Here is a 24,262-nt window from a genome sequence, read left to right on the forward strand (position 1 = left end):
GCTCCTCTTAGGAAATTAAAATATCTGGAAAGGGATATCTCTATGTGGCAGACATAGAGAGGGATAGTGGTTGGGAAACTTAGGAAGAGTTTACTTGGATATTCTCATTTATTGACTTCATATTTACTACTGGGGAGGAACAGGTGTGAAATAATGCTTGAAATAATGAAATAATATGAAATAATGCTTGCAGTGGGCTGTGAATATCAAGTTGCAAAATGCAGGTCAGAGCTTTTCAAGTCCATTGAGGAGAAGAATGGCTAACCACAGTGAGACAACAAAACAGGCAAAAAAAGAAAAAGAAAAAAAGCAATACAAACTTTGTATTAGTCCCTCTAATAAAGTCCAGGGTCTTGCACTAGGAACAGCAAATATCACCTGATGTTTTTTGACTTGTGGTCTTAGAAATACAAATTCAAATGCTGATACACTAATCACTGACCTTGGAAGGTCCCTACAACAGCAATACTGGTTTACTGATAGCTCAGATGGTCTTAAAAAGTCTCTGTCCCAAATGATGTAACTATGGAGGTAGAAAGTATCTGCAATATATTTCTGGCTTCAGTTAAAGGAAACCTCCAGCCCAACATTCCCCAAATGCATTTAATAAAGATTTTCTCCATGCCATCCTATGAAAAAATGAAGATTAAAACTATGGTACAGATCAAAATTGCAAACTCATCAGTTTTCTGTAGAGACTTCTTGAGAAGTTGAACATTCTTCTCAGTTTTAACCTTGCTTGTGAGTATTTGAACTAACAGGAATCATCACCATCATGTAGTGGCAGGACAAGCAGATCTAAGCTCAATTCATATCCCCTGCTATTTTACAAGCCAAATTAAGTTTACACAGAGTACACAAAACTAACTATTACCTCTTCCTTTTCCTGGAGCATATCTTTCCCCACAGTCTACAGGAATCTTACAAGCTTTGCAGGCTCTCATGAAGAATACTGCTGTGCCAATCAAACACACTGTTGATGTGTGATAGGACATTTAAGGTAGCAGCAGACATAAGAAAATAGTACAATATATTTAAACAAAACAAAAAAAAAAAAGATGACAACCATGTGCATAATCATCACAGAGACACTATTATCCTCTGCCATCAACACTGTGGCTGCAAAATGTCTTAATTATTTATTTTTAGTCCCTCATGGGGAGATATCAGTGCTGACAGTTTGCCTCCATATGATGAGGACAGAGAAAAAAATTTTTAACAGAATGGTAAAATAAAAAAATCTTTGCTCTAGAGGTAGATTAAAATAATCATGAAAAAGCATTAAAATGATTTAGAATAATTAAAAGTATTTTAAAACTAAGGTCAAAGAACACTCTTGACATCTTGAAAGAGACTACCATAATTTAAAAAAATACTAGTATAGAAATAAAAAGCAAACAGGAATGCTTATTTTATGTTGCTGTAAAGCAGTAACTCAAAGTTTGCATTAACAATCACACTCTTTATGCAGTCAATTGCTTCTACTTCAGAATTCAGATAAAACAAATTTCCTGCCTATTTAGACCTTTGGTTCCTTTGGCATGAGTATCTTTTTTAAAAAAATAACTCTATTATGGTTGAACAAAAAAACCCCAAATCAAACCCAAAACCACTCTCCCTATGGCTTAAAAAATAAAAGCAAAAAACCAACCCAAAGAACCCCTGAAAAACAAAAGGAAATTTGCAACCCAGCAGGTTGGATGGGGTTTAGCAATCTGATGTAGACAAGGTTCCTGCCCAGGGCATCCCCTGACCCCAGCCCCTGCTGGAACCAGACAATCTTTAAGGTCCCTTCCAACCCAAAACATTCCAAGACACTGAAGTTTTACCAATGGTCCACCAGAACTGCTGGATGAGGCAAGCTGATCTTTTAGAGGTAACACTTTTGGCAAAAGTCAAATGAGAAATTGGTGACTTGACCTCCAAATACACCATTTCTCTCTCAATAGGAAGCATGACAACAAAGGAATGAAAAGCCAAGTTAAGCTCAAATTACAGGAACATCTTTCCTAGAGGAGCTATTTTCAAACTGGTTCTGCTGCCTTCCCTTGACTGACAATTTTTACTTATGTTGTTTGCAGGTACAGAAGATGAAATGGTCTCCATCATGCAAAATACAACCTGACTCAGCGATCTACGAAGAAATGAATTCAGTGAATATATTCAGAAATATATTCCATATGAAGAAATTAATTCAATACCTTAGTGTTTGCATTTACAGAAATGAAAGGCTGATTAATTTATGGAACACTACTTATACAATGACAGGATGGTCAAATTTGGAAGCACCTCTGGAGGTTATCTCCTCCAACCCCCCCAGCAGAATGAGCTCCAGGAGGCTTCCCAGAACAACATCCAGAGGGCCTCTCAGTACATCTTAGGATGGAGATTCTGCCACCTCACTTGTGCCTGCTCCCTCTTTTCCTGTCTCCAGATAATGCTGGATAAAAAACCTGGCCCTGTGTTCTCTATACCTTCCCTTCAAATATTTATGTACAAAATGAGATCCTCCCTTTAGCCTTCTCTAGGCTAAATTGTGTAGTTTTTGTGAAAAGGCTGAGCTAAATCAGAGGGTTTAAGAATTAAAAATTCTAAAACAGAAAAAGAACCCCATGTACTTCATTAAATTCTAGCTTCTTCTCTACAATGGACAATATTTTATGGGTGACTTAATTTCTTCTCTGTCTTGACAGCCACTCTAAGAAAAGCTGAGGATCTATAAAATGGTTTCAAAAAATAATAAAATAAATGAGGTGAAAATGTACACTCGTTTTCCCCAAGAAGAGCTGGTTATAGACAGAAAAAAAAAAACCTCAGTGAAACATTGGCCAGCTCTTCCAGGCCAGGAAGCACTGCAGTATAGAAGATGCAAAACAACTTTAACACATCAGTTAAAGCTTGGACATTTAGTTACCTGGAGTGGCAAGAGAACATTTCAAGCATAAGCTCATGAAAACTACATGGACATATGCATTTAAGGAATAGGGTGTTGTGAGGGAGAGAGGTGCTCAAAGAACACCTCAATACAAAGAGTTTTACTCCTTTAAAGATATTGTTTTGTTCTACTATTTGAATGCAAAATTTTTTAAAAGGAATAATTTCAGTAACATCAAAACTACATGTAAGTAACAGCTGAAAGAAAAGAAAGAAAAATTACCTCCGTGGTTTTCCCATTAATCGCCTGATTTTCCCCCATTCTACTCTTGTCAATTTTCTGGTTTTCAAAGTTGGAAAAGATTCTTTCAGGCATATACAGAAATCATTATCTCCTTCAAATAGTGGCCTGTTGAAACATAATTGTAGTCCTGTGTTAACCACACTAAGTAAACTTTTGTCACAAGATTCCAAAAAATATCCATAATCAGAAACACATTAAAAATATTAATATAAATTAGTCACATAAACAAGACACTTCTATTCAAAGAACAATTTTAATTCAGACAAAAGCAAAATCAGAAAGTCTCCAGGACTATTGTTCTTTGACTCTTCTTATCACTGACATTTAAAAATGCTCCTTTCTCTAGATTCTACAGAGAAATACACATAATTCATCCTGCTCTATAACAGATAAAAAGGCACAAATGAAACTTCAGCAGAGCCAGCTCAGTGTCATGAGGATACTGCAACACACTGAAGGAAACCAGAGAGTGAAATATTGAGAATAAAGGGAAGGACAGACACACAGTACCTTTTTTCATCAATTCATTCACTTGTAACTCAGGTTCTCAACAGCAGTTTCCAAAATACAGGAAATTGAACCAACTCATCATTCTCTACAGCTGTACAGGAGAGACTTCTATTGAAGCACCCCATGAGTCCATGGTGAAGCACAGGATGAGTGTGAGAGAAGTGACAGTTCAGAGAACAGACCTGCACAACTGAGGAATTTCTCTCTGATGCCATGACCCATCTCTAGCTCTGTTTTATGACTGCCTTTTTCCTTTGTAGTACCACATCCTTCTTAGGCTGAGGAGACAAGGGAGCAGCAGCAGATATGCCCATCTAATAGAAGGTTAATCATAAAAGACTCTGTGCAGCTGAAATAGATCCCTCCTGGCAGGAACAAAAGGAGAACTGCATCCTAGAGAAAGCTGCTTTTCTGCACTCTGTGCAGGGCACTGGGGTTTGGAGGGGAATACACCCCAGTACAGAACAAAGAGCACCTTGGAAGCAGCATTGCTTTCAGCTGAGTGTCTGGGGTGGCAGCAGAGAGAAAAGGTGCACAGATATAAGGAAACCCAGGCAAGAATAGAATAGAATAGAATAGTTGTGCAGTAGGAGGATCTGCAGCTGCAGCACAAAGCAAAAAGGAAAATAAAAAGAATGAGCAATGAGGCTCAGGAAACAGACACAGAAGGGTATACAGCAGTATCATTTTATCCATATTTACTATTGCTAACAGAAGACATCTATATAGAGAATAACTATTTAGCTCAGGTGTTTTTTTGGTCTTTTTTTTTTTGAGATAATCTATATTTGATTATTCTTACTAACTCTTGTACTTCAGCAGGCAAACTCTAAATCCACAGCATCCACAAGACTGGAAGCTCTGGAAAATGGTGGAAGCAAATCACAGGTGCATCTGCTTCTGAAGGCCTATGATCACTGTGGTAGTAAGCAGCACTTCAGAAGTCTCTGGAGGCCCAAAATCAATGGGATTTTACAGGAAACAGTCCACTGCAGTAGTATATACAGAATTCAACTGAATCAGCTTCAATAATCTAATAACCACAGATGACAGCTGTAGAAATAAAAATATTTCAAAAACTTACAGCAGACATGGCATTTTATTTGATTATTTCAATTTTGGATGCAATAATTTGATTAAAATATTCAGAGATTTGTACAGTGAGCCATTTTTTGTCAGTTGATAGCTCTATGATTTAAACTTTTTTAAGCTTCTCATTAAGCCTGGATCATATCACTCCCAACAAGATGTATCAAAGTTTTCCTTCCAAAGATATGCAGTGTCTTAGTAAACTATGTTATAATATCTTATTATCTTATGAGCATTGCAAGCTGTATTTGATTTGCAAGGAAAGGTTTTGGCAGGGGGGGGGTTTGGCAGAGGTGGCTTCTTTGGGAAGCTGCTGGAAGCTTCTCCCATATCCCACAGAATCAACACCAGCTGGTTCCAAGGTGGAGCCACCCTTGGCGAAGGCTGAACCCAGCAGTGATGGTGGCTGTGCCTATGAAATAATGCAGTGAGGAAGGGGAAAAACCCCTGTGCAACTGCAGCAGGACAGAGCTGCAGGAATGTCTGAGAGAACCAGCTCTGCAGCCACCCAGGCAAGGTCAGGGACCAGAGCACAGGTTCCTCTGCAGACCAGGGTAAAGCAGCTGTGTCCCTGCAGCCCATGGAGGGCCCCATGCTGGAGCAGGTGGATGCCCAAAGGAAGGTGAGGGGAAAAACTTTTCAGCAGAAAAATTATGTAAAAGGTAAAAAAGCAAGGACAAATAGAACAATGGTCTGTGTATTAACACTTGTCTAGAATAACTCTCTAAGCTACAGAAAAGCTTATCTAGCAAGATATTAGGAAGTTTTAAGCTTAATAATGGAGCTCTGTGCATTGTGTTTTAAGGCTTACAAGCAGGTATTGTATTCGAAATACACAAGCATTGTTTTAACCAAAGGTATCTGTGCTTATGGTGATTGGATAGAACTACTGTCAATGTGCTTTTGCTTTGTGTGATCAAAAAACTTATAAAGTGAGTTGTAACATTAAGTTCTTTGTCTGCTGCCTGGGATGTGAGCTGGTGGCATCTTCCCATTGTCATAACCAGGTAATGAGAGTGATGCTGGAAAATGAAACAGCTCAAAGCACGTTCCCAGTCCCATTTGTGATTTGTACATAGCCCCCAGTTGGTGATATTATCCTACATTGATTTGATTGGCAATAAATTAAACTAATTTCCAAAACTGAGTCTGTTTTGCCCATGGCAGTAAGTGGTGTGGACTCTCCCTGTGCTTATCTCATCCTTTGACCCTTTTGTTACATTTTCTCTCCTGTGTCCAACTGAGGAGTGACAGAGCAGCTTTGATGAGCACCTGGTCTAGAAGGAGAACCCATCACATCTGCACACATGGGTAACTATCAAAGATGATTTCAGAATTACCTGCTAAACTCAAATTCTAGCCTGCTGATAGACCTACAGCTTCGTAGACAACTCTTTAAACTAAAAGTTCATGGTCTGTTGCAAAAATCATTATTAAAAATGATTAAACATATTAAAATTACTCCTAGAAATAAGCAGAGTTGGGGTTATTAATTTTTTTCATGTAATTGAGGAAGAAGCATGAAAAGACTAATTCTTTCAAAGGAATTAAATCCTAGAGATGATGAATATAAAACTAACTAAAATGGACATGAAATTTTTCCACATCTGATGAATATATGCCAAAATGTTTTTCTGTTGCTATGACTGCCTTCTCAGTTAAAGAAAAAAAAGCTACAGCAATTGTGATCAAAATAGGAAGGAAAAACAGTAATTATTTTGTTTGTACATTCTGGAAAATAATGCTTAACTCTGAAGCCATTCTTTAGAATATTAAATACTTGTGTTGCATGTATTAGTCAAACAGTGTGGATTTTAATATTCCATTGATTAATAATTTTTTTTTACATTTTAGAAATGAAATTATTTATTTTAAACAATTCACACCACTGTGATAGTAGCATTAAGAGAACAAGTGCCAAAAACTCTGAGGCACAAACTGCAGAAACAGTCCAGGAAATACATTATGAGATCCAAGCAGGATGCTGGTATCTGGACAAGAGTTGAGCAATCACAGCCTGAAGCTCTGTTACTGATCACAATAAAAACAGGATGATGGGGAAAAAATATTTAATACCAACATTGACATCTTTAAGGAAAGCAGCACTTTATGAAGAAGCAGTGTCCTTTTATCTCCTCTGTATAGCACTGATGCAAGGGTTCAGAAAAGTCTAAGTGTTCTGATATTTTTGTGTTTCAGGTGCTAAAAGCATTATGAATAAAATCCGGTATCTGGTAGAGGCAGAGGTGATAAAAACAAAATTACATCCATGAAGGCAGGCTTTCTATAGAAGACTTTCTAAAGTTGGTAGTTGCAAAGAACCAAGAGCACATACATTGCTCATTAGAAAAAACACCCACCACCACACAAAACAGCTTTCCATAATTAGTATTTAAGAATAAACTGGAGTATCTAACCAATATATGGAACTATGCAGCTGAATTTTAGAAAATTACATGTTTCTGCACTAATAAGAGGTAATTATACAAAGCAAACATACTTATCTATATTTGAATAGAACCACTCATATATGCACCACTTGTGAGCTTTGGGCAGCTTGAGCAGGTTCCGAAGCCGCAAACCAATCTTCTGTGACACCTTCTTTTCTGGGGTGGACATTGTTGTACTGAACTTCTGTGTAGTGAAAAAAAACCAGTTAAACAGAATTTACCCTTTTTCAGTATTCAAATAAAGCAGATTTTCCTGATAAAAGTCTGCACATGTTGTTTCATAGCAATGTTCTTCTTGCAGATCTGTAACAATCCTTATTGCATTATATCAGCAATGCAATCAAACAGAACAGACAGCAAATTTTAACAGGATCAATACCATTATCTCCATACAAAGCTCTTCTAACAGAAACATTTTCCAGCACTGAAAATGTTGTTACATTATTGGTAACAACAGCATGGCACCAAAATAGATTTGGACTTCAAAACTCTCACCAGCTGTCTCAGGTGAGCATAACTGGTGTTGCAGCTCAGATGCCAGCAACAGCACCTGTCTGATCTGCACTAAAACTTCTACTCTTGCCCACTCTTCTTAGGCTGAGGATGAAGCTAGGACAGGAATATAACACAGGCAAAGCTTTGAGCAGAGTGTCTGCTTAGAAAACTGCAAGTGAAAGGAGCAATCAAGTTTTAACTACATTTAAAAGCTATTTGATAAATCATGGAAAAGACACTGTCTTAGATTGTTTGCATAATAGATAGACCCATGTTTAAACAAATCATAAAAAAAAAATCTGTAATTTTGTTCCAAGGATGGCTGTCTTACTGACAGAAAGAACAACTTTTCTGCAAAAAATAACAGCTTTTTGAGACTATAGGTTTAACAGGGTCCCTATGTCATTATCAACTGCTATCCTTCCCCAAACATTCAAATTATTTTGGACTTTAGTAGCAGCAATAATAGGATAAAGCATAAGGTAGGCACCTTGCTGGCTGCTGCTGCCCTAGATACAAGCCCCTTTCTCCCACTGGAACTCCAGGAAACAAAGCCTGGTGGGACAGCAAGATCTGTGAACTACAACAGCTGCAGTCCCTGCAGCAAATATTTATCTGGCAATCATTTGACCTCCAGAATCAGACATTTAAGCAAAAAACAACAGGGTTTAGAACATTACCAAGTCAAACAGTACTTTTTCACTGAGGTAAATTCAGCCTCAGGAGATGATGGCACAGAGAAGTGACAAAGATACTACAGAGCCAACTCACTGAGACTAAGAGATGCTCCCCTTTCTATCATAACAAATAAAGGCTGACAAATTCCAGCTGGTTTTTTGTGCAATATCAAGGAGTGGACAAACAAATTGAGGATGGAAAAACAAGCTCTCTGTTGTCCTGTTAGCATTACAGGATCAAGAAGGTAAAGCTGGCCATCAACACAGGCTACAAATCTAGAGGAAGTCCCTAATTGGTTGGGATACATTAAACTCTATAGCAGCCTTCTCAGTTACATAATCAGTGCAAAAAACTGAAGCTGAATAAATTAATGCTGACTACAGGAGATGGTTGTTTGCAGAAGCATGATGGGCACTGAGTCTGGAATCCCTTCTAGCTCTGTGTGTTCATGTTCAAGACCACAAAGAACAGGTATTCCCATAAACAAAACCAGTGGTAAGAAAGAAAAATATTAATCTGTTTTGAATTGTGGCTTACTTCTAACAGCAGTTTTCCTCATAAGATTCATAAACCAAAAATGCAACTTGGAAAGCAAATATATTCAGATTTTCAACTAGAACAGATACGTTTCTTCCCCTTTTTGTTAAGAATATCTCCATACATGTATGTAGGTACCTGTGGAACCATTGCAACCTTCTGATTTCTTTTGGGGGACCTTGTGTTTATTTGTCTGTCATCATCTTCACTGAAGAGCCGACTCCGTTTTGAATTTCTGAAGGGCTGTGGGGAACAAAATGAAGAATTACAAGCAAGAAATCTGATTTCTCTGTTCATGCAGAGAATTCACAGTGAGAGAAATGAAATACCTCTTGTTTTATCACCTGTTGGTTTTCAGGCACACAGTAAATAGTGTGCCTCCTAGCACCCAGAAATCTAAGGACTGAGAGAAGAAGGAGCTCAAGATTCCAGGCTTTTCCAGTGCTAACTATAACCATTACTACACTGCTGGCCCAGTTTCACAGAAGTATTTAGAGCCTGACTCCCACTTGTTTCCATTAGAGTTAGGTGTCTAAACACTTGTGTATCTTAGCTTGCCTTGGTTATAAGTAGTACATCTGTTAAAAAATTTGTTTTGAATTTTGGATTAAAAAAAGGCTTATTCAAGCACTGTATTTGGTTTGTATGTTCTCAGCTACATAGAGTTTTAGCAAGAATTTTCTAATAAAGTGACATGTGTTTGCTGGTTTTTTAACTCACTGAAAGTATCTGCATAGCAAAATGCTAGCAAGATTGAGTCTGAAGAAACTACATCTTGAATAAATTATGTGACAATCTCAGAAAAAAGAATTTAGAATCCATGCTAAGTGAAATTTACTTGTGTACTGCTATAGCTCAGAAAGAATTGGAAGGCTGACTGAAAACAAGAAATGATTGCAATTGCAAATGTGTCATGAAAAAACTCATTTAGTTATTCCTCAATATCTGACCCTATGACAAAAGAACAACCTGTGAGTGGCTGTTAGCACTGAGGGGAAGCAGCTTTTCCTCTTCCTGCCATGAAGGTTCTGTGGCCCAGAGACAAAATAAAATCAACACAGTTAAATAAAACTTCCTTTACAAGCATTTGTACTTTATAAAGACATTTAATGAATTTGTGACTGGTTGACTGCTTGAAAAGAGATATTTTCTGTTAAATTATTCAGTGGTAGCTAAAAATCTGTCTGTCCCATGCCATGTGAACATGGGGCTTCCCCAGGAAATGTGCCTCTCTTACTCTAAATTAGATATATTTCATAAAAAGAACTACACAAGTGTATTTAAGTAACAGAAGTGCTCTGTATGTGATAAACACCTAACCACATGCAGCACACAGAAGAAAACATTAATTCCTGACAGACAGTACAAACCAGGAAAGACACACTGGACAGAGGAACTGTATATTGACAAGGTAACCAAATCACCATGAGCCAGACCAAGAAAATTGTTTACAACCCCCAACAGAAAGTGCCAAACTCTACTCCAAAGAACTACCTAAAATGAGAAGTTTGTTTCATCACTCTGGACTGTCTGTGCCTCACACCAGAGTGAAATAACTAGTGTTGCAAAGAGGCATCATCCACAGTGGCTAAATAGGTCAGGCATTTTTGGGAAGATTTTTCAACCAACAGTAAAACAGGTCTTCAAAACTTTCAGCATTCAGTAAACTCAAACTATTCCATGACATCTTAGCAACATGGGTCACTGCCAACATGGCAGACTGTGCTCTGATCTTTCCCCCAGCTTTCTACAGAACACTGAGCTACTCTCAAAGTTTGACTCTGTGTTTTTAGCACCCACAGCCACCATAGCTAAAGACTGACAAGGTTTTTATGCAGATATTAATCTGTATTAATTAAGTTCCCAGTAAGGCTTGTATTCTGTGAGATATGGACAATCCTGGAAAGCAGCTGAAAACTGTGACATGAACTGCAGGAACTAAGGGTCTCCACAAAGTTCTGGTCCCTGTCTGGAACTGCATTTTGTAGACCTGATGTTCTCTAGCACAAACACATAGCAGCATGTGTGTGCATATGTACCTGTATGAATCCTACCTAAATAAACACCAGGGAGAAGATCACAGGACAAGAAACAAACAGTGAAGCAAAAACAACCCACAAGGCTGAATTGGCCAACCCAAACATCAAACATCCCACTGGAAGCTTCAGGATCATTTCATATCCCCACCCCAAGGTTGTTCTTTAATGTAAGGCCTCCCATGAAAGTTCTCAGAATACACAAATTTCTCTGACAGTCCTTTACTTTTATTAAAATCTGCCCCCCAAGAAGGCACAATGATGGAAGTGCATTATGATATCTTCCCTTCCTTGATGCTTCAGTTCTCAGCCATAATTAGAAGTGAGATATTTCATGGGATACAAAAATAGTTGATCAGAACTGGTGATTCCTGAGCTCAAGGTGGTAGATACAGTACAAGTACTTCAAAAAACAGAGAGGAAATTTTTTTGACCTATCTTGAATGAGGTCAGCAATTTAATGTGTTTGATTATTCATTTTTAAAATATGTTTTCATCTCTTATGCAAACTTTTCAAACTTTATGCAAAGTGCTTGTGAAGGATACAGTTTCACCTTTGGACATTACAAAACTATAAATCTCAGCCTTTTTTTGTGATCCTTACATTTGACTCCCTGTATGGTATTTGACTAATCCTGAAGTTTTTTACTGTTTCTTACCATTTCCACTGTAGAACCAGCATTCTTGCTTTTCCAAATGTGTGTTTTCTGCAGAGAATTGTATTTTTCATTCCAAGAACTGGATAAACTTCCCTCTATTGTGAAGAAAGTACATCATTAATATAAATACATACATACATATATATATATGTATCAATGTGTATGTTTTAAATAACTACTGTCCAAAACCCAGTATAACATCATCAACTACTAAAATATTCACTTGTTACATCTTTGAATTCACTAACAAACAGATTTCAGTATTTTTATTAAATTATCTTAACATTAATTTCAAAAAACTGAAGGAGATTTTCATTACAAGGAGGAACATAAATAAGTATTTTTTATTTATGATAACATTTAGGTTTCTTGAAGCCTCCTTTGCTGGAACCCACTGTCAGGTTGACAAAAATCAACAACTGTGGCTGTAACTGAAACCTGGACAAAGCAAAGCTCTACAAGACACAGACATCTTCTAGTTATAGAAAATTATTGAGTGAGTGTATACCAACAAGTAAATAAAATTTTATTGTAACAGATCTGCATTAGTGACAACATATTCAACAGACCATGCCTCCTCCTTTGAGTAACAAAACCCTTGTAATACATAAAGAAGCTTTAATTATTGGGCAAACTAGAAGTATTCAAAATTTGTATGAATGTTCATGAAGATAATCTCAAAGAAAAAAATAAAAGCAGCAGGTTTTTGATTTAACACACAATTTGCAGACAGAGAACACAAAAAAATTGTGAAATGGCTTCCTAATGTAAATTGTGTCACACATACAGGTCTCACTAAGAATCCTCCCTGTATCTCCTGCTCAAGAGATGAAAGATTACCCCAATCTTCTCATCAAACTTGATGTCTAGGCAGCATTTTAAAAGAAAAAACACATTTCAGGAATTTCACCCAGAAGAGCAGTGTCTAAATACACCACAATATATGTAGTTTCAACTGCCAAGGATTATTATTCTATAGAGCTACAAACACCTACAATAAACTCCACCATATTTCAACAAAAAAGTCTGTGATTTTCTTGAACTCTATGAAGACAGAAAAGAAATACACCTGAAAGTCAGATTGGGTACAAGTAAATAACATATTAATGTCTTACCTTTCAAGCTCACAAGTGCTTTTGCTGAAGAACCTGCAATATAGCAAAAAGCCCACATAAATCACAAGCTATTTCAAACCCTACAATCTATACAGAGTCTACTCATTCTTAATTAATTCTCAGGCAGAAAGTGAAATTTAATATTAAAATCTTTCACAGCTGAATGAGCAAACCCAGCACACCTTCCATGGCACTAGGCATAGAATTATACATTTATTACCAATAAATCCTGAAACCATATTCACATTTTGTTTTTTTCCTTTAGTTTCATGCCTACAAAACAACTTTAGATGTTAAACACTTGGGTTTAACACAGCAAATTCTCAACAGGCTTTATGTCCAAACTACATTCTCTCATGGGGCTGCTTGTTTGATGCAGTAGCAAATGTATTTTACAACTGATAAGAAAATGAAAGAACATTTCTTTTTTTTTTTTTTTTTTAATGATTTCTACCAGCTCAAAGTGCCCAAGATTTCCAGGAAAGGAGTGGTTCATGCTCAAAAGGAAGGAGAGGGATAGCTAGTTGCCCCCTGGTGGTACCTCTTTGTTCAGAAAGGCAGCAGACTCAAATGCAGACAGGGTTGTTACATTGTTCCAAGAGTTCAAACAGTGCAATAAACACATGAAAACTTCACTGCTCCCCTTCCACTGCATCTGCAGAACCTCTGCAATGCTCCTGGCCAGGACAAACTCAACTGGGCCTGACCACAGTGGGCCTTCATGCTCAGAAATGTTCCAAAGTCTCAGAATGAGCTGTCTGAAGCAGCTGCTGCATTAGCACAGGGAAGATATTTCTGCATGACAAAGCCTCCCCAGGTTCCTGCTTTGCTTTTCTCTCAAATCAATTTGATCTTTCCAGTTATGTTCCTGTGTGACAATCACTTCTCCCTGTCACTTTCTCTGCTCTCTCCTTCATTTTCTCTTCAAAACTGCTGCTCCAAGAACTTTCTGACTCCAAAGCTCCAGAAATTCCTTGCAGCTGCCATTTATCTAGCTCCTAACCTCACTAACCTCACAGACACTTGTCTTTAGGAGAATACATTCCAGGGAGTATCACAGAGAATGCAGGTGCAGCAACAGCAAAAAAAAAAACCCCAAACCTTAACTCCTTATGTTTTCATCATAGTATTTTGTTTGCTACCATCTGTTAAGAAACAAAATTTCAATACAAAAAAGAAAGGAAAAGGAAATAAGGTTTCTATTTATTTTCCCCTAAAACTTACAAAAAGAGTTTAAGATAAGAAACAGAATTAGCTTGGACTCATTGAGGGTTCAGAGAGCTTCCACCCCAGTATCTCCCAAGCTGTTCAAATCTCCAACAGCAGCCACATCTGGGATTACATGTCAGAACCACGGTGACACAGCTGGGCTGCACTGTCACACCTCCTGCACATTTATTTTCTGATGTATCACCTTTGTTGGGCTGGAGTCCTATCAGTGACTGATACAGGAACAAAATTCTGTGATGCTCTGAGCCACAGGGAGTTCAGCTTTTGAAACAAAGCTGTATGTTCAAGGTATCACAATTTTTTTTTACATTTTATGCTAAAAATCTAATACCACACACTGTGCTTTCATAAATACATGGGTAGTCTGCTATCAACCAAGAATGAACAGCTCTGAAAGGTAACATTAAGAACAGTGAAGAACTACTGTGTCCCAAATTTACATAAGGGACGGTGGGAAATGTGTGTAAGTACTTAAGAACACATCACTGGGGATGGGCACACATCAGGATTGTCCCATGGAGGAGATGCTGCCTTTGCAGAGCAGATCACTCTCCTGAGAGAGCTCAGCCATTTCATCTGAACACACAAGTATTTTCTTCTTTTTCTCACTGTCTGGTTGATGTGAATCAAGTTCAATCAATCCAGGCCAGGGTGAGTATGGACACTGAACATGGAACACAAACACTCAGTGTTATGAACAAAAATTCGGTTAATATTTTTTTTGTGAGAAAGAGTTATAGGGAGGCAGCCGGATCTCTGTTTCTTGCCAGGGTTCTTAGTGCTTTGTTATTGTAATCACGGGTCGTTGAGGCTTATCTCCTCTTTTGTATTAGTAAAAGCCCTGGCTGGGTGGAGTGATGGCCCTTTCCCGAGGCTGTGCTCTCTTCCAACATAGGGAAAACACCTGAGGGGGGGGGGGGGTTATGCAAAGTGACTCCAAAGACCAGCACGCTTTGAGACCTCGACTCCAAAATGCAACGAGAAAACCCTAAAAACAACGAGCCACCTAAGAATTGAGAGACTAAAGTGATGTCCAGACGTGAGGAGCCAAGTGCTGAGCCTGCAGAGACGCGGAGTCCCTCTAGCCCTGACCACGGGAGTCGTCCCCAGCGCCGAGACTGAGGGGGACCGCGCTGAGAAAGCGAGATCTGACGGGGACAACACGCCCTAAAGGCTCCCACGAGGACTGGATCCCCCGGCTCTGCCTCTAGTGGACGGAGCTGCACATATCCTCCTCCTCCTCTGAGTCGCCCTGGGAGACGCGACGGGGTGACTGCAGCCCCGCCGAGCCGCCCAATCCTGAGCTGATCACTTTTAACAAAGGCATTAAAAAAGAGAAGAAGTCTCCTGGCCCTGTTTATTTCACTCAGCAAGAGGCAGCAAAGCTTTAGCTGGGGTGGTGTCAATCTCACAGCTGGAGTGCCTGAGATGCTCTGCTAACCATGGCATGCTTCACCTGTGAGGATGATGATGATGATGGGCCAGCAGAAGGTTACTGTGCCACTTCCTAGCTTTACAAGATTAGCACTCCAAACCAGCATTAGTTGCCAAGGAGTTTTCCACATGGGATAGTTAATCTCCCATAAATGCATGTTAGAAGCGAGCTGCTCACTTGTTTGCACTTGACCTGTAATTAATGTATCCAGGGCATCTTTGCTTAGGAATACAAGTGTCCAAATCAAATACTCCTGATCTATGGAAGTTCAAAAGTTAAACTAAACTATTTTACTGTAACGAAGTACAGAAAATGAACATCAACACTTCTGTGGCTTAAAGCTTTAGAATACATGATACTAAAATAACAATGGAGATGTCCATAAACTTCATTTTACCTCAGAGGTAAACAATATGACACAACAGGGCTTTTCTTGTCAAGTTCTTCTTTCTGATTTTAGGGCTACCTGCAACACCACCAAACTCCAAGGAATATGGAATATCTCCCCACTGCTTCCTTTTAGCTGTCAATAATACCAGGGCCACAAAACCAGAAATCAGCATGATGATCTAATATTGTGTTCCAATCAAAACCAACCAACACTAAATACAGATAGAAGCATTTCAAGAACTACAAAACCTGCCAAGTGATGCAGGATAGATTAAGTTTATTCAAACTATATAAAACTTCATTTACAATAATTATTAGATTTATAATATAGTAGCCTCACACTAAATGCCAGTAATCTTGTATACTCCTGTTCTGAATAACAAATATATAATCACTGGCAGCCTTTTTAACCTGCATTTTAATTATAGACAGAGATTAAAGGAGAATACACACACACACTTGAATGTAAATATCTATTATGACAATGACACAGACTTCATTTCCAGAAACACTTAAAAAACAAATGGGTGGAAAGCAAGAAACAAGGCCTGTGAATCATAAAGGTTATTACAACTAAAATCTACTTCCAGCTCCTCCAAGTTCAGAGGATCTCAAAGGTGACTTTCTTAATACTGAGAGTAAAAGAACCCTTAAATCAGCACAGCAGTGGCACTGGCACACAGTAAATTACAGCAAACTGTAAATTACCTCAGTTTGCCTTACTATCCCACTGAGTGGTGCTCTGCATATGCTGTTAGTAAATTAATTACCTAAACACACTGCTCACACTTGAATAAGTCTGTACAATTAGGAAAAGATTCAGCAGAGATCTAGGAGATAAATTTCAAGATCTAAAGATGTGTTATTGTGAGAAAGTTAAGACACTCCAATCTTGTTCTTCCCAAAGAAGGTCAAGATTTGCACTGATCACAAGTACCTACAAAGGAAGATAATTCAGATGGGTAAATAGCTCTGCAACCTTTTATTTTAATGGAAAGGCATAACTAAACCTAATTTTGTGAAAGATTACATTGGGTAATTTACATTAGCAATGAATACAAATTTTAACAGATTTTCGGTAACTATACCAAGAAAAGGCATGCTGACCTCCATGTAACTCAAAATCTTAAACCAAGTTCAATACATTTTTAAAGAGAGAACTGTGGCTAAAAAGGAAGCTTGAAACTGATGCACAGAAATTCCAAATACAAGTATACCCAGCATGTTTAATGAAGAATCTAAGATGATTATAATGGCCTTTCCTGGCTCTGAAAAAAAACCCCAAATGATTCTGTAAAATATGTGCACCACAGATGTGCAATAAAAATAACCCTGTTCTAGATTATGAGGTATTAAACAGCATCATAACAGGAAGCTCATCAGTAACTAAGTCAGGAATAAGTGTTTTGTAACATTTGCAAGAAATGATTTTCAGCAAGTCCAGATAAAACAAAATTGATAAAAGGCCACCAAGGTTAAAACCAGGCCAGGTGTGCCAAGCTTGGCATGCCAAGGGCCGGGATGTTTTCATGTCTGGCTGAGTCCCTGAGTGTGGACAGCTCCTGCAGTCCTGAACTGCTGCTCCCTCTGAGCACACAGCCCCAGCAATCCCTCCTGCAGCCCCTCCTGCTCCCAGGGAGGGAGGACACACATAAAAACCTCCTCTACCCGCTCCAGAGGCCGTATGAACACTCCAAAAAGTATTTCGGTTTTGAGGAGTGGGAGAAAAGTACAAAAGCTTTCACCCTTTTCAAAAATAAAAGGCAGGTTTAAGTTTAAAAGCAAGCAGTTGCTGCCTCCCCTCATCTGAAAACACTATAACTGAACAAAAGAGGAATTTGACAACAATTCAATATGGGCAGCTGTGAATGCCCAGATGAACACCCTCATTACTAAGATGGAGTAAAGCAGTTTAAATGTGGCTTCTCAGCTGCTGATTTGAAAATCTAAACAGGAACACACACAAGCATATTAGGCTTTAATTTAATAATAAATTTATAACAGCTGATAATTTTGAAAATAAATGTTACAAGTAACCACAGGGATGCTCTATAGCTGCTGATTTCACTGATGTGTGCGCACAAAGGGGCACATCTAAATCACTATGGAAAATTCTAGGATCCAGATCAGCAATTACATTATGCAAAGCCTTTCCTCTCCAGATCATTAGACTATTTTGTCTAAATTTGCACAGGTGAGCAGTTATTTTAACACTGGTGGCATGACTACCTCAAAACTCTATGTAATTAATCTGCATTGCCAGCACTAAAAATGGTGTGACAGAAGAAACTCCTGGAGAAGAAGAAAAACATGAGCCTTTATTATAGACTGAGTCATGAATCCTCCAAGAGATCATTCATCTACACAAGCACAGCACAAGGTGTTTCAGCACAGGAAGCATCTCAAACAACTGGCCACTGCAAGGAAAGCTTATTCAGGAAAACCCTGAAAGTAAAACACACACATAAGAGGGAAAAGTGGCTTTGGGACTTTTTAAAGCTTCCCCCAAACTTTGGCCTCATTGAAGAAGTAAATAAATAAATAAATAAACAAACACTAACTTTTCACTTCAAGATGAGCCAGTATTTTCCTCATGTTATGAGCCCACTAATAAATTGACAGATGTATATTTCCAAATCCTGCTTCAACTACTGGATGGAAATAGATTTTCCAGCCATGTGAACCCTTCCACAGGACTTCTGTAGACAATAACCACAATAACAAAGCCCCTCTTCTTGAAACTGTGTTCTCATAATGGACAATACACTGATACCATGGTAACATACAATTTTAAAGTAGGCAGCACAAATAATTCCAAAAACTCTTAGTTGTGAGTATTGTAAAGCTAACCTTGAGCCTTCTCCCAAATACTGCAATCTCAGTGAGTTCTGCTGTATTTTTTTGTCTCAAACATCCAGGCCACAGCAGTGGGCAGAAAAGTGGAAGTGCCAGAGGTGTGCCACAGCCTCCTGCAGCTGTCTAGGAAAGCAGCAGAGCAGAGGAGCCACGAACCACAGCAAAAGGTCCTGCTGGGGGTAAAGACAGCAATTTCTGCTTGAAGGGCTGCCCTTATGCTGCAGCCTCCCCCCATGAGATAAAAACCCATGCAGAAAGATCCTTATCCAGCTTCCCTTCTGCCTAAAACACAAGCCCCTGTGAACAGTACCTGTGACCGTGTTCACAGGGGTTCCTGGATGAGGGAAGAGACGAGGATCTGACTCCATGTTTCAGAAGGCTGATTTATTATTTTATGACATATATTATATTAAAACTATACTAAAAGAAAGAAGAAAAGGTTTCATCAGAAGGCCAGCTAAGAATAGAATAGGAAAGAATGATAACAAAGGTTTGTGGCTCAGCTCTCTGTCTGAGCCAGCAGACTGTGATTGGCCATTAATTACAAACATCCAACATGGCCCAATCCCAGATGCACCTGTTGCATTCCACAGCAGCAGATAAATCAATGTTTACATTTTGTTCCTGAGGCCTCTCAGCTTCTCAGGAGGAAAAATCTTAAGGAAAGGATTTTCCATAGAAGATGTCTGTGACAGTACCAACCAATACATGGTATTTGGCAAATATGAGTTCAGAATTTGCACTGTAAAAGCTGAACCTGACAGCCATCACCCCTGGGTGAGCAGGGTGCCTGTTTCTCTCATTCTCCTGCTGCTGGTTGGAGTTTGTGTGCAGGCAGCAGAGGATTTGCCCCTGATCCCTGATGAGCACCCTCCTGTCAGGAATGTCACCTCCCTGTCCCAGAGCAGCTCCCAGCACCCTCCTCCCTCAGGGCAGCCAAAGGATGCACCAAGAGGTGGCTTTGCCCAAGCTCAGTCTCCAGCAGGACCAGGACAATCTCTGGTCACATCTGCACGTGCTGCCTGTTTCAGCAGAGCCTCACCTCAGCACAAAGTTCATTTCACATCAGAGCCTCCCCTCAGCTTCGCTGCACAAGCTTTAGAACCAGGCAGGCCACAAATCAGATTGCTATTACCAGTAGCAGGAGACAGGGCAGCATTATGTATGCTCCAATACAATCCACTGATTCCCTCTTTTGAGACACAGAGAAAAAGCCATCTGCTCTGCAGCACCAAGGCTGCCCACCATTTACCTCCACTGCAAAGTTACCAGGAGATAAGAAGAAGGAAAAAAAAGGCATTGACTAAAATTAGTCACTCCTTGGGCACCGACCCAACAGCCTGCAGAAACAATTTTTTTGTCTTCAAAATATAAATCCAATTATTAGTATTTGAAGTATTTCTGCAACTGGGACCTTTAACATTCTGGACTTTTTCAGCTAGAGGATTTGCCACAGAGATTTGTTCTTTCTTCACCTGCATCCCACATTACTGCATGGCTCTCCCATGGCAGCACAGGAAAGGCCTCAAACTGCAGGAAATGCATGTAAACTTACACACCATTCCAGGCTGCCAGCATGGAGCCTCTCACTGTTTTATATGGACAGAACAGTAACTTCAGCAGATTGAACAAGTGCATATAATGAGAGACAACTGAGTGCACTACATCCATCTCTCTCCTGGGTTAAGGAGCAGTCACGGCCCAGCTGCACTACAGAACCTGCCAGAGGGCAAGCAGTGCTATCAGAACATTCTGGGACAAATTCCACTTCAATTCCAATCTCAAAGTAAAACTGTGTGGTTCTTACCATACAGCAAAATGTCAGCTTTCCTGCCACCAAGTACACTGTGTTTACCTGTAATTATTTTATGTGAAAGCTCAGTTATGGTCTGCTACTGTACTATAAACTAAGTTTGAGAAAACTCACAGGGGTGATGCGTAAATCTCAAAGTCTCTTAGTAATGAACTAATCTGACTTTTTTATACCATAAGAATATTCCAAAACCAATTTTTCAATGTTATTATCCTTTATATATTAAGCTGCAGACTGAGAGCTGCATGAAGTCAGTGCTAAATTAGTCAGGACTAAGTTTACATCTTCATTTTAAGTACAGGACTGCAAATGAAAGAACTACGTGTGGCAGAAACTAGTGTAATTTGAAAACATCCAGATCACCAAAACTGGAGAGAATAGGAATGGAAGCACAAGGCAGCCACTCCTTGAAACTTTCACAGTTCCAGCAGTTCAGCAATGCTACAGAAAACATGAAGCTCTCTGTGTGATGGAAAACACCCCTGACTTGCACCAAACTTAGGTAAATACAAACCTTAAGGTCAAGGTCAGCAGAGCAGAAGTTTGCTGCCTTTACAAACAACCACAGAGTGTCTGCCTCACCTGCCAAGCAGAGACTGCAACACTGACACTGCTGCCAGGCTGGCCAGCACAGCCCAATGCTAAGGGACACTGAGTCACACACTCTACTATGGCATCTGCTACAGGTGAAGTGACCCACCTGTCCAACCTTCCCAGTGTCACTGCAGCCAATATAAAAGTGACAGAGAAGAAAAAGTTATTTTTCATAGTTCACATCAACTTCTTGAAACACACAGTGCTTTCTCTGGAAAATGGGCAAGGCAAATGGAGGAACAGTAACTTAAACATGGCCCATTCTAGTGAACAGGGAAAGTTCATTTAATAAGCAATAAACCACAGCTAATTATTAATTACAGTCGTATCAGCTGGTCCATGACTTGTATTAATCAGTCTCTAAATGCAGCACAGCATCCATGACTGAGCTGCACCAAGCTGAGAGTGTCAGCTCCATCCATAATTTATGATGATCCTCCATAAATCTGTTCAGTTAACACAATGACACCGGCCATGTGGGCACATTAACCAATTTTTCCCCTGACAGCTGTTGGAGCTGTAACAAAGACCTACATGGAGCAGCCAGAAGCAAGATTTCCACTCTGAGTCCCCTCTCTCTGAGAATCTTTGGATATGGGAAGGAGTTGGTTTCTTGATGAACTTGAGCGGTGCTGAACAAAACAGTGTGACCAAAAGATGTCTGCCCTGTTCTGTGCACATCTATTGAAATCAGTAAATGCCCTAGTTTTAGCCTGGCAGGAGTTCACAGTTTGTAAGAGGACACACCAAGATGGCATCCAGGCATTCGACATTGAATAATTTCCTCTTCTGTAACACTCAAGTACTTTGTGCATGAATACAGATATACAGCAACACATGTCTGGTTTTTAGCCACACTAAGTTTTTATCAAATCCTTGTGCTCTTTGAAAACAACATCCACACAAATCCTATGGAGATGACAGAATCAATGAGGTTAAAAAAGACCTCTGACACCATCGAGTCCAGCTTTTAACCAAATACCATCCTGTCAAACAGACCACAGCACTAACTGGCACATCCAGTCTTTCCTTAAACACCTCCAGGGACAGTGACTCCACCACCTCCTTGGGCAGTCTGTTCCAATGTCCAATCACCCTTTCAGTGAAGAAATTCCTCCTAACATTCAATCTAAACTGAATCTTGAGATTATGCCTTCTCACTTGTTGCCTGGGAGAAGAGGCCAATCCCCACCGGGCTGCACTCTCCTCTCAGGAATTGGAGAGGGTGATAAGGCCACTCCTGAGTCTCCTCCAGGCTGAACACCCACAGCCCTCCCAGCTGCTCCTCATCAGACTCACGGCTCCAGCCCTTCCCCAGCTCCATTCCCCTTCTCTGGACTCCTTCCAGCGCCTCAATGTCCTTCTAGCAGCGAGGGGCCCAGAACTGGACACAGCACTCGAGGTGCAGATACACAGCACTGCATGCATGAAAACACACATGTTTACAGGCTGCCTTCCTGCACAGCCAGGTTTGTGCTGCTGACACACAGCACAAGGTACCTGATCTCTCCTCCGGGCATTCATCAGTGCCCCCCAGCCACAGAGTGTGCCCGCCCTGACCCCCAGCCCCGCGGAGCTGCTCGCACCGTGCACAACACGGGCTATGAACACAGCAGCCCTCCTTGCCCCCACGGGCGCCAGCCGGCTCCGGAGCGCCGGGCAGCTCGCCCCTTCCCCGGGCCAGGACGCTCCTTCCCCCGCACTGCCCCGACCCCCGCGGCCAGGGCGGGCTGTCACCGCGCCCCGCCCGCCTCCCGCTTCCCGCCCCGCCCGCCCGGCAGGTGCCGCCCGGGCGGGGCGGGGGGCCCGGCCCTGGTACCCCCGAGGGCAGCGGGGGTCGCACCCTCGGGACGGAGCTCCCCGCCCGCCGCCCGGGCCGGGGCCTCGCCCGGGAGGGGCGGCGGCGGCGGGGGGGTGGGGGGGGGGCCGGGCCGGCCCGGTTGCCAGGGAGGAGGCTCGGGCTCCGGCCCCGCACAGCGCCCGCGGCAGGAGGGAAGGAGCGAAGAAGGGAGGCGTGCGGACGGCGGGGCGCGGCGCGGGTGTCCCGCCGGGACGAGGGGGCGGCGGGAGCGGGGGCACCGGTCCCTACTCACTCTCGTCAGGCAGCTGATCCAGCTCCGCCATCTTGAACGAGCCGCGCCGCTTTTTCAAAGGCTGCCTGGCGCGGGGCATTCTGGGGGAGGAGACGGGGCCGGGCGCGCGGCGGGCGCGCGCGCGGGGCGGGGCCTCCGTCAGGGGCCGGGCGGCGGGGCAGGAACGGGCTCGGCCGGGAGCGACGGGCGGGAGCCCGGCGGGACCATCGTAAAGGAGTGACAGTGGACGTTACACTATTTCCAGCCTGGTCCCAATTCCCTGCCACTGGCCGGGGCGCCTTTCACTAGAGAGACCACTCAGAGCCTCCTCCACACTGGCTTTGAACGGTACCAGGGCTGGGCTAGCCAGAGCTGCTCTGGGTAACCTGTTCCAGTCTCACCAGGCTCCCAGTAAAGATTTGGTTCCTAATATCTAACCTAATTTCCCCCCTTTTTCAGTTTGTACCCATATCTCCTTGTCCTATCGCTACTAGAGTCCCTCTCTGGCTTCCTTAGAGCTCCCCTTCAGATACTGGAAGGTCGCCATGAGGTCTCCACACAAACTTCTCCGGGCCTGAAGACCCCCAGCTTTCTCAGCCTGTTGTCACAGGGAAGGTGCTCCAGTCCTCTATCACTGCCATGATAAGTCCTCTGGACATGCTCCAACAGTTCCCTGTCATTCTTATGATGTGGGATGAGGGGAATGGGTGACTGGCAGCTCAGCATGGGGGGAAAAGGGGTGAAGGTGTTGGCTGTCACAAAGTAGCTGTGCTAGCTTTGAGTCTAAACAATACATAATATCCAACCTCCTTCACTGAGTAATTATTTTTTGCTAAACTGTGCCTATTTTCCTTGTCACTTTTCAGAGGTGAGGCTCCAGGAGGAGTAAGGGATCCCAACAATCCCAGCCCAGCCAGCCCTGGCCCTGCTGTCACGGTCCGTGGCACTCCGCCCAAGAGGCGGCTGAAACGCTCACCCAGCCCAAGGCCTGAAGGTCAAGGTCTCACTTGCTCTCACCAGTGCCAGGGAAAGCCAACAAACCCCAGAAGTGGGTGGCTGTTGCCTAACAAGCTCCTTGTCTTGGCCTGCCCTCCACCATCTCACCTCTGAAAACTTTCTTCTAGC

The 24,262-nt window shown here is 41.4% G+C and overlaps 1 protein-coding gene across 1 annotated transcript in view; it reads right to left on the bottom strand.

Annotated features, from left to right (window-relative positions):
- Positions 1 to 23,237, bottom strand: part of LIN9 (lin-9 DREAM MuvB core complex component) — a 39,816-nt gene extending 16,579 nt beyond the window's left edge. The window contains exons 1-6 of the mRNA XM_064707078.1: positions 23,159 to 23,237; positions 12,748 to 12,780; positions 11,633 to 11,727; positions 9,076 to 9,180; positions 7,278 to 7,411; positions 3,158 to 3,283 (exon numbers count right to left, since the gene is read on the bottom strand). Coding sequence (XP_064563148.1) covers positions 3,158 to 3,283; positions 7,278 to 7,411; positions 9,076 to 9,180; positions 11,633 to 11,727; positions 12,748 to 12,780; positions 23,159 to 23,237 — 572 coding nt within the window. The remainder of the gene's footprint in view (positions 1 to 3,157; positions 3,284 to 7,277; positions 7,412 to 9,075; positions 9,181 to 11,632; positions 11,728 to 12,747; positions 12,781 to 23,158) is intronic.
- Positions 23,238 to 24,262: the final 1,025 nt, after the last annotated feature.

The sequence above is a fragment of the Zonotrichia leucophrys genome, chromosome 3 (assembly GCF_028769735.1).
Source record: "Zonotrichia leucophrys gambelii isolate GWCS_2022_RI chromosome 3, RI_Zleu_2.0, whole genome shotgun sequence".
Classification (NCBI taxonomy): Eukaryota; Metazoa; Chordata; class Aves; order Passeriformes; family Passerellidae; genus Zonotrichia; species Zonotrichia leucophrys.